This window comes from Peromyscus maniculatus, chromosome 12 (genome assembly GCF_049852395.1).
Source record: "Peromyscus maniculatus bairdii isolate BWxNUB_F1_BW_parent chromosome 12, HU_Pman_BW_mat_3.1, whole genome shotgun sequence".
In the NCBI taxonomy this organism is placed as follows: domain Eukaryota; kingdom Metazoa; phylum Chordata; class Mammalia; order Rodentia; family Cricetidae; genus Peromyscus; species Peromyscus maniculatus.
Genome location: NC_134863.1, coordinates 21,227,650 through 21,238,198, shown reverse-complemented (window position 1 = coordinate 21,238,198; position 10,549 = coordinate 21,227,650). Strand labels below are relative to the sequence as shown.

Genomic DNA, 10,549 nt, shown 5'->3' with positions numbered 1-10,549 from the left:
GGAAAGAACTGTCTGCTGTCTGTTGGATCAGCCCTGTGGTAGGGCCGCACTCCGCACTGGCCTGTGGGAAAGGCTGGAGCCAGGCGGGGGAGAGGTAAGGCTTTTGAAACTAGACAGAAAATCGTTGGCTTTATCTTTGTTAGGAAAGCTTCAAAGATTGATCTCTCCCGCCTCATCCTTCTCCCAGAAGCCGCTGTAGGGAAAGGGGGAGGGGGATGAGAGGCGGGCGGGCGGGCGGGGCGGGGGCCGGGAGGAGGAGGACTGGCCGGCGGTGGGGGAGGAAGGGCGCGCCGGCCAGACCCACAGCGCGGCTGATGTGTCTGGTCTCGCAGGGCTCGTGGTTTTCATTTCCCCAACACCTGGATGCAGTCAAACACCTGGCCAAATCTGACAAAATCTGACAAGCCTTTGTGATGGGATTTGGAAGAAATTCCCTGCAGATCCTGGCACAGTTTAAAGCTGTCCGCTTTGAGTTAGGACTTGTTAAGGAGGGCTGTGTGAGCTGAAACCCGAGAGAACCCTTTTGCTTCTATCTGGAGCCCACATCTTGCCTGGAAATGGGGCATGACCAAGCGAAGGGGTCGCTTGCTGTTTGTATTAAAAGGGGAAAACAGCCTGTGTGCCTGCCAGCGCAGCCCCCACATGCTTTCTTCATTAAAGCCAAGCACAGGAACTTATCAGAAACACATGTCTGCTGTTAATCATCTGGCCCGGGCTCCACTTGGGAGTCTAACTAGCTGTCCCACGGCAGAGGGAATCTGTTGACCTTTTCAGCTTGCTTGAAGAGGGTGCAGAGAGGTAGTTCAAACTTGGTGACGCGGGTGCTAGGGGATGCGTAGCTGCATTTTAGGATAGACTCATGAAGATCCCAGCACTCTAAAAGAGGGCTGCAGTGGCTTAGGAGGCTTGTGGTTACCCCAGGGAGTGAGTTGGAGTCCCCCCTATGCCACCTTTCAGAAGGCACAAAATAAGGACTGTTTGCTTTTAAAGGCTTTTTTCCTCTTTTTCTCTTCCCCCAGCCCTTTAAAGAGAAATGACCACAAGTTTATCAGGAAAGCCCCATCAAATGAATTTTCATAAATTAAGACTTTTTAAAGTTCGTGGAGTGTTGGTGAAAGGTTTGATGGTTTCTATTTAAATCATCATCATTATTATTATTATTATTTTAATTCTATTTCTGGGTTCCCAGACTACATGTAACATGAATTTCAAGAGACCCCCTTTTACAAATGTTGAAATAATCAGTTCTAAGACATAAAAGCCTTCACTCTTTTATTATACTTTCTCAAATAAACTTCCCCAAAGGAAGATATTTTAAGAGCATTTTCAAACATCTTTGGCATCACATAAAAAAAGAAATCTCGTGTAAAAAACGAAATGTCATCTCAACTTTTATAATACAAAGGCGCAATCCAATATGAACATATAAAATATATACAAATGCAGTGCATGGTCAGTCACTTAATACAGCTCTCTACAAAAAGTAACTTTTTAGAAATTAAAAAAAGCAACAAAGTAACCACCAAATTATAAAAGTCTTCTCTCCTAATGTCCAAGTTCATTTTTAGTGTCCGTCGGAAGAGAGGTGGGCTAGGGAGTTTAGGGGGAACAGTGGCCTGAGCCCCTCAGTTCCGCCACGGCCTCCACATGGAGTCCGCAGTGAGCGAGGAACCGCTGGAAGGAGACACTGCGTTCGGACCGACCGAGGTCCCGCTGTTGCTGGTGTAGACCGGGATGACAGGGCCGCTGTGGGCAAAGGCCCCGTTGGGGATGAGGAAGGCAAATTGGCCATCGGGAGCCGGCACCACCTGGAAGCCGCCAAAAACCTTGGCAGCCTCTCCAGCCTGGCTGCCCAACTTGCAGGGTGCGCTGCCGGGAGGGGGCGCCGCGCCCCCGGGGATGGGCACAAGCGGTGGCGGCGGCGCGAACGGCGCGTGCTGGGGGCCGCCGGGTCCTGACGGGGGCGGCGGCGGCGCCTGCAAGGCGGGGTGCGGCTGCCCCGGGTAGGTCATGGCGTTGATCTGGGTCATGCAGTTGGCCAGGTGGCCCAGCAGCCGGGTGCGCACCTCGGTGTTAACGCCCTCACACGTGGACAGGAAGCGGGTCACCTCGTTCATGCACTCGCTGAAGCCGGCGCGGTACTTCCCCAAGACGCTCGGGTCTGTGCTGAGCGCGGCTGCAGGCCAGAAGGAGAAAAGACGGGTCACCCAACAGCCCTGGCCCCGGAGCCTCTGCCTCCCGCCCTGGGAGGTCCCCGCAGCGCGCCTCCGGAACCACCTGGGGTTGGGAGGGTGGGGTAGGCTGAGAACAGCCAGCTCCTTCTCTCTAGGTTGGCGACAAAAGCCAGGGCACTCCCTCCATTTAAACCGATCTCCGCTCCAGATCTGCCACCCCAGCCCCGCGCGCGACGTGACCTTGGGCAATGCCACCCAAGGCGCCTTCCAAGTCCCACTTCCCCTCCTGCGGCAGGGGTTGGACCGGTGCTAAGCCAGTGACCCCTAGCTTCTATCGAGTCCCAAACCGCCGCAGTCCTAATGTCCTTTCGCCCTCACCAGCTTCCACTGCAGCCAAGCCGCCCCACCACCCTCTCGGCTACAACCTCTCCCTCCCTTTCCGGAGCAGTAACAACTTGGGAGTTGTGGCTATAAATAAGACCCAGACCGTGGGAACGCGGAGTGAGCCAAGGCAGTAAAATGTAGCTGAATGCCTCTCACAACCGCGGGCGGAAGTCTGGAAGAAATCACCGCGGGCCGAGAGGGACACCCGCAGAGAGGGGACGCACGCGCGGTCCTCACCGGTCATCTGCGCCCGCTGCAGGTTCCGGAGGTGCTTCACTGTCATTTCCAGAATGTCTGCCTTCTCCAGCTTGGAATGCCGGGAGCTCTACGCAGAGGAAACAAGGGAAGAAAGTGAGACCCCCGCCTTGTCAACTGCCTCCTAGTTCTGAAGGTCCCTAACCCCGCCCGCATGCCCCACATCCCAGGGCCCCGCGGGAGAAGCCCGGACCTCCCTTCTGCCTATAGGGAACGCAATGCTGGCGGGGTAAGAGCCTCACACAGCAGGGGAAGAGTTTGGTTCTTTGTGCCGGAGAAATATCATTGCATTCGTAATAATAATAGTAATAAATAATAATAATAATGAAAGCATTGCTCACTTACATCTTTCTTAAGTGCATCCAAAATCAGTGTTTTCAGCTGGCTCAGACTTTCATTTATTCTCGCTCTTCGCCTCTTCTCCATGATAGGCTTTGATGACTGCAAAGCGGAAAAAAAAAAAAAGGGTCTGAGTTCCCACGGGATCTGCCATTTCACCCCGAGGTTTTAAGAGGGAAAAGGAAACGGAGCCCCTTTGCGTGCAACCCACTTAATTTCTAGGGGCTTCCGAGGGACACAGGTACTGTCTTACCTTTCTGTGCTCTGAGGCTGTCTTTGGTTTGTCCGGTGTCGTGTTGACACTGGCTGGGGTAGCAGCCACCGGGGACGAGGAATTTTTCTCCATTATATCGGCTGGCATTTTCTCTCCTTTTTTTTCTTTCTTCTCAATCCCCAAAGAATTTTATTTTTGGAATCCTTCACGCAAAAAAAATTTTTTTATGTCCCTTCTACTTGACTTTCATAAGAAAAAAACTACTGAGCAGCGGAGGGTTTATTACGTCTTAGGGCTACTTAGTGATCGGTAGCGCTATTCCAGGACCAAGGAGAGAGGTAGACGGGGGATGCCGCTCTTATCAGCACCAGCTCCAGATCCTGTGTGATCCGCAGGCCCTGGCGGCCTCTATATATATCTGGGACTGCACGCGAACGGCTCGTGTGAAACTTCCCAAACTTTCTTTCCCACAGTAACTTTCAGCCAATGGGAGGAGGAGACACGCGGCACCGCTCGTGGACTGCGCCCCCCCATTGGCCGCCAGGCACAAGGTCTGGCGGCCAATGGCGCGCGCCTGAGCCCGGGGCACCGGAGGCTACAACGTCAATCAAAAGGATTTTAACCCTTTGCTAACTCTCTCCTCTGGGCTTGGCTTTAGAGAGGACTTTTCCGCCTCGGGTTTTGGTCTAGTCTCTTTCTTTTGTGGCCAGGTCTTTGGATTTTATTGTCTTTGCCACGTGCAATAGAGATATTTTGTATAATAAGTTCATTTGAACAAAAAATTTTTTTTTTGAAAAAATATAGGCTAAGACAGAATTTAATGATTAAAAAACGGGGGAACTCGCGCAAGGGTGTGTTACTCTAACGTCTTCGTGAATTCCCGCTCTAATTCTGTATGTTCAGGGGAGTGAAAATTGTTCATGCAGAGGGAAAACAGCAATACCCAGACCCCAAAACTAATCACTCCCTTACCCGCCCTCCTCCCCCTCCAAAAAAAGAGAAATGCCTTCACAGGCAGGTTTGTTTGGAGCAAGGTGGCTTTTGGATGCCCCCCCACCCCCACCCCCAGCCCCTTTCTCATTCCTCTCCTGGGAATGGGGCCTTGGACCTCACGCTTCTCCAGGAAACAATCAGAATAATTTCCTACTGGGCAGAAAGGAAATGGAATTTCAAATGAAAAATGAACAAGAGGGGCTTTGATAGCAATGCCACAGGGGCGCGCGCGCGCTCCTCCGCCACTCTATACCTTTCTCCCCCGCAGGCTCCCGGTCGGACGGGGGGGGGGGGGGTCGGCCTGTCCCCTCCTCACCCCGCGGGCGGCCCAGGCGGCCTCTGCGCCCGGCGCGCGAGCCCTTTAAGAGCTCCACCAGCCGAGCTGCAGTTTGACATCAGCCGGCCGGCGAGGGCGCGCCTGGAGTCGGAGCACGTGCCAGGATGTTTTATTGCCGCCGCGGCTGCGGCCGGACCCAGAGGATGTGTGTGTGCGTGCGTGTGTGAGTGTGTGTGCGTGTGTGTGTGCCTGTGTGTGTGTGCGCGCGCGCGCCCCGGGGGCAGGGAGGCGGGGGCCGGCGGCGGGCGGCCGGGAGCGGGGGCCGGCTCTTAGTCCCCGGGAGAAGCCAAGAAGGTAAATAGCAGCTGCTGTGCTCGAGCCTGGGAAAACCCCGCCCCCTGCGCCTGGCCTGGGCTCATTGGCGCGCGCTGCGTGTGGGGTGTGTGTGTGTGTGTGTGTGTATGTGTGTGTGTCCGGGGGGCCCCCTCCTCCGGCCCGGGCGAGCCAAGAATCCGTGGGGGTGGCGGGTCGGGAGCCGGGCCCCGCGCTAGCCTCCCCTCCTCCCCAGCCCCCGGCCAAGGTCAGCCCTTCCGGGCAGGAGAGCGCTCGCCCCAGGGTGGCGAGCTGGGAATTCGTCCCAACACCGCCCCCCACCCCTACCCCAGCCAGCCCGGACTCCGATCTTGGGGTGTGAGCGCGCGGGCGAAACCTCCCCGGCGACTGCGGCGGGGGGGAGGGACCCGGGTGGCCGCCGCGGTCACGGGATGCCTGACCGCACTTAGGAAGCGGCCGGGTCAGCCTCCTGCCTCCGCTCAGCGGCTGCGGTTACAGAGGCTTCGCGCCGCTCGCCCGCCCCTTCCCCCGGCTCCCTCGCTGCGTCCGGGAGGCCGCCGGCGGGCGGGCGGGCGGACGGCGGGGACGAGACGGGGCGGCTGCGTGCTGCCGGCTGGCCGGGCCGCGCGCCGGGAGGAGTCGCCGCCGCCGCCGCCGGGTGCCACGTGGCGGGCGCCGGGCCGGGAGCGCCAGGGCTCTGGCGGCGGCCTCCCTGGGGGATTTGCCGCACGGCGCGGGCGGCGCGCGCTGCCCCCGGCGGCCGCCTGCCTCCCCTCCTTGCCTGCCCCCCGATCGTCCGCCCCCTGCCTCCACCCCGGTGCCCCCCAACCCCTTCGGATTTCCCGCCGCCCTGAACTCGGGGCAGCTCGCGATCCCCTCGCGCGCGTTCTTTTGATCCCCGCCCCCAGCTTTTCCCGCGTCCGGGAGGCCTGGCACACACAAGGCGCACACTCTGGTTCCTCCCTTCCCCCACCCCCACCCCCCACCCCGAACCCCCACTGAGATAATGTGAATGATTTCTCCAGATCTGGTCCCGGATGAGATGAAGTGGTTCGTTGACTGCATGACCTTGGGCAGCCCCCCCACCTCTTTTATGATGGAAAGCCAGACACTGTTAAACCCGGGGATTACCACGATGAGAGAGATACAGTGGCCGCTCCCTTGGAGTAATCTACAACCGACTGCGGAGCCGCGCAGAACTCGACTTTCTGACCAATGCCTGGGGATTCTGCTTTCTCCCTTTCTCTTGGGGCTTAGATGGTGTTTTTTTTGGGGGGGGGGCACCCGGAGGAGTGCCTTCATGGTACGAAGCCACACCTGCATCAGGTGTGGAACCAGACAGAGTGTCCTTAGAAAGACCGCTGCCAGATACCTGTGTGAGCATGGCTGCCATCTGCAGATTTCCCAGAAGATTCCCCTGGGAGAGCCTTTAAGAGAGGCAGTAGACAGAAGTAAAAGGAGGTAGAGAATTCAGGAGAATTAGTCATATGTGAAGATGTTATGGTAGAGTTCCTGGTGGAGAGGATTCTGTGCTTTATACCTCCGAAAAATATGGCTGAGGCGTTGGGAATATGCTGAGTCATGGGGCTGGGGAGGAAGGGAGGACCCATGGCATTTAAGGCACAGATCCCGGGGAACCTGAGGTCTTTGTGCTGAGTGCATTCAGGGTGTGTGAAGGGGCAAGGAAGAAATTTGAGACCGCCACACAAGACCCTTAGACATCCTGCTTTATAAAGGACTCCGATTGCCATAATAGGTCACAGTGGAGAAAAGACATCAGGGATCCATAGAAATCCCTGACGGGTGTCAAGCGTGGACTTGGAGACAGACCACTTAAGGGGATCAGACCGGTAGAGATGCTCCCAAGTGACACATGCAGGCTGACTGATGAGCTACCTGCTTTGGCCGGGTCACCTGGCCGCCAACCGCACACCCCCCTGACCTGAGTTAAACGTGTTTGCCCTGGGTGTAGGGTTCTATTTTACTTTCTAAGTCTCTTTCCTGCCTCCCAGGACAGCCCTCCTCACCAGTGTGCAGACAAACCTTTACCTCAGGGCAGCCTGGCTTTGCTCACACTTTTTCTCTTGACCCTGTGGGGTGGGGAGTGGGGGGGATGCACCGTGTGTGTGTGTGTGTGTGTGTGTGTGTGTGTGTGTGTGTACATGCAGACATGCTGGAGAGTGGGCTGTGCCCTATCTTGTTCTGAAGAAATGATAAACAATGCCTTTTTTTTTTTTTTGGTTGCTCTGCTACCTGGACCAATGGGGTAGGACTCTCTTTTCATATTCTAAACAGATGGGAAGGTGGTGATGACAGAGAATTCCCGGGTGCCTTTTCAACAGTGGGGTTTTCCTGGGTTTTTGAAACCCTCTTGGTGAAAGGTGATGAACGTGTGCCATCCCCCTTTCTGCTGTGCCCCCCCCCACAAACTTCTTAAGCTTCTTTAAAAAGCTCCTACTAAGTCTCTGATTTAAAAAAACAAAACAAAACAACAAAAACAAAAAAACAAAACTTCAGCAATAAAACCAAGACTACATTGCCCCAGAATCTCCCGGGAATCAAAGCTTTCCAGGGAGCGTTTTCACCCTACCCAGGTTCCCACCATCTGTCATGATTGGCTGCTGTCTGCTCTGAAGCCCTAATGCACTAACCTGGCATGCCATTGCCCTTTCTTTCTAGGGCTAAAGTTCCTGGCAGGGGCATGGAGGATGAACAAGTCAGTCAGGGTCTTCCAGCAGCCCCATGGGTCAAAGAGTTAATCGCAGTTCATTTATTGTCACTTTAGGAGTATTTGCTGTGGTGGCATAAGCAAGTGACTTCACGTTGACACTTTTAGGTAGAGGGACAGAAGGCCCATGTGACCAAAAATTATGCATACGTTTGTGCCTGAGCACTGTTCCCTCCCAGTAAGATAGAAAAGCCATGAAGGCCCTGACTCTTGACTCGGCCACTCATCAAGAGCGAGGTTGCTTTGCAAACGCACCCATAGATGAGGTTTTAGTCTCCTGGTCAGTGAAGGTATGTCACATTGGTGCTGTCCACCCTCCCATGGGGGCAGTGAACTCAAAATCCAGAAAGAATTGTTGAACTTGAAAGGTTCCTAGAAACACTTTTTAGTCATATTCTTCTTTATTCCCAAAGTGTGTGTAGGGAGGGGGGGCACAGGGAATGGGGTGTTTTGAGTGGAGGCCTTTTTGTCCCCAGTGTGGTGTCATATCCAATAATCACAACCAGGGACTGCTCCGTTGTCAGCCTGTTACCCACGAGGGGTGACTTCTCTCACCTTTTTGCTTTTAAAACCTAAAACAAATGTCTGCAGCCTAGGAGAGACTCCCCCTTCCCCCTAGGTTTTTGGGAATGTTTTGTGGGTTTGTTTTAGAGCTAGGGAAAGGGGGGTGTAATTTTGCCTGAGGACTCAAAGCTTTTTTTTTCTCTCTCCCTTTTCCTTCGCATGACTGACTTTCTCACACTCAGATTCCCTGCAGCCTGCCAGAGACTGGGTTGCTGCCTTGCCAAGAGCTATCCTGGTAGGGTTATTGAAAGAGCTTTGAGTAAGTCCACACGGGGCGGATCTCTCCCCTCCCCTCCCCTCCCCTCCCCTCCCCTCCCCTCCCTTCCCCTCCCCTCCCCTCCCCTCCCCCCGTACCTGCCCTGCACCTGTACTGGGAGCAGCCCCACACATCACCTGATCACAGCCCTTTCAGCCTCCGTGAGAAAAATGAAGCCCAAGAGAGCAGGGACGTGTTTGCCTTTCCTCCGGGGCGGCAGCCAGCTCCTTGCAGCTGGGAGTGTCCAGAGACACTTTCGACATTCCAGGCATCCTGTGCCTGCATGTCTGTCTGTGGGTGCCTCCTGGCGACACCACACCTGAGCCAGAACGACGCTGGAGATCACTTTTCCCTGTGGCCACTCTTCTGCTCTGGCTGCAGGCATTTGGCTGGCTGGTGACTTGAGGATCCTTTACTGGAATCATCATCATCCTTGTCTTCTCAGATGAGAGTCTTGGGACTCATCACAGAATTCCCTAGTGAGCAGAACTTCTCATCACCTGAACAGTCCCTGAAAAGGAGTTGGAATTTCTTCCTCCATATGCCCCTTTATGTCTAGCAGGTGCCTAATAAATATTTCCCAAATGAACAAATGCACCACTTTCTTACCCAAGGAGGGTCCACGGCTTTCATCTGATCCAAAGATTCTGTGACCAGAAAGGTTTAGGCAATCCATGTCTCCTAGTGGGCACCCTAACCCTCCAGAGAGGGAAGGGGCCGCTTGTGAGAGAAGGCACAGGAATGTTAGGCTTGGGATGGGGTGAGCAGAGCCATGGCCCAGGCTCTTCCCACTGGGGCAGTGCTGTGGTCCTCACATTGTTTTAGGGCAGGATTTACAGAGTTTCAGTCAGCAGCCGGAGCCTGCATTTGAAAGTAGGGACATTAATAATGAGTTTCCATTTCTGCAGCGTCGTCTTCCTAAGCGGCTCCCTGCCCCCGTGTTTAGATGGAGAAAGGGAAGGGAAGGTTCGGGAATGCTTGGAACAAATGTTTGGTTGCCACGCAAAGGCACTGGAAACCACTGCAAGGCTGCATTCCATCTTTGATAAAAATAAGTCGCCACTTCTGAACAAAAAAAAAAACGCCTGCTTGATGCCTGGCCAAGCCCAGCCGGTACTAGGAGAAGTCGGGTGGGGGGTGGGAAGCAGGCTTTCAACATTGGCTAATAGCCTGTAATGCTCCCCCGCCCCCTAACACTCACTGGAGCCAGTGAGACCAAGGGAATGTGCGCACTTCTCTAATGGGCTCTGAAGGAGAGTGGCTGCCAAGAAGGCCCTTCTCAGCAGGGTGGGGGTGGGGTGCCTATGGTCTGCTCAACTTTCCCTCTAGGCTGGGCCACAGGGGCATGGGGAGGCCCTAAATGCACTCATAGCCAGGAGCCTCACCTCACAGTCAGGCCTCTGTGAGGTAAGCCTGCAGGCTCAGGGGTGAGGAGGCCATTCCCAGACACCATGGGATGCTACCTCAGGACACAGGGCATGAAAGGTTCCAGCTTGGGTTAATGGCTGAGGCTTGTGAGGACAGGCCCAAGGCTTAGGAATGTGGGGGTGAAGCTGGGGCCCTAAAAACTCAGAGTGTGCAATTATTTGGCTTGCAAATTAGCCACTCAAATGGTGACATCAAACCAAATCTCTCTAAAAATCGAAACCAAAATAAATATAGCTGCCCAGAAAAATCAATTGAGCAAAATTCGAGACTGAAAATGATGTAAATGAGGCCTGGCGGTGTAGGTCTGTGAATCCCCCTGAGGCTGGAAGATGATAAGGTCAAGACCTGCCTGAGTTACAGAGTTCAAGGCCAGCTTAGTAAGATCCTGTCTCAAAATGTAGAAACGGAATATAGCTTGGTGTTACCAGGCAGTGTCCAACAAATATGAAGCCCTGTGTTCAATTCCCAGTACCCCATCGGTGTGTGTGTGTGTGTGTGTGTGTGTGTGTGTGTGTGTGTGTGTGTGTGTGAAATGGATGAATATAGACAATATATTTTCAATCTCCTCCACTCCCCTCTGACCTCCAGTTATTTCAGATTACAG

General features: G+C 54.5%; 2 protein-coding genes across 2 annotated transcripts; one reads left to right on the top strand and one right to left on the bottom strand.

Annotated features, from left to right (window-relative positions):
• Positions 1–1,255: 1,255 nt before the first annotated feature.
• Positions 1,256–3,752, bottom strand: Hes1 (hes family bHLH transcription factor 1). Its single transcript, XM_006974475.4, has 4 exons — positions 3,406–3,752; positions 3,159–3,254; positions 2,796–2,883; positions 1,256–2,176 (listed from the first exon to the last, which is right to left on the bottom strand). The coding sequence occupies exons 1-4, from the start codon at positions 3,511–3,513 to the stop codon at positions 1,626–1,628; spliced, it is 843 nt and encodes a 280-aa protein (XP_006974537.1). The 5' UTR covers positions 3,514–3,752; the 3' UTR covers positions 1,256–1,625.
• Positions 3,753–4,546: 794 nt separating this feature from the next.
• Positions 4,547–9,110, top strand: LOC107400912 (uncharacterized). The gene is made up of 3 exons (XM_076548342.1): positions 4,547–4,792; positions 4,970–8,520; positions 8,665–9,110. The coding sequence occupies exons 1-2, from the start codon at positions 4,547–4,549 to the stop codon at positions 5,969–5,971; spliced, it is 1,248 nt and encodes a 415-aa protein (XP_076404457.1). The 3' UTR covers positions 5,972–8,520; positions 8,665–9,110.
• Positions 9,111–10,549: the final 1,439 nt, after the last annotated feature.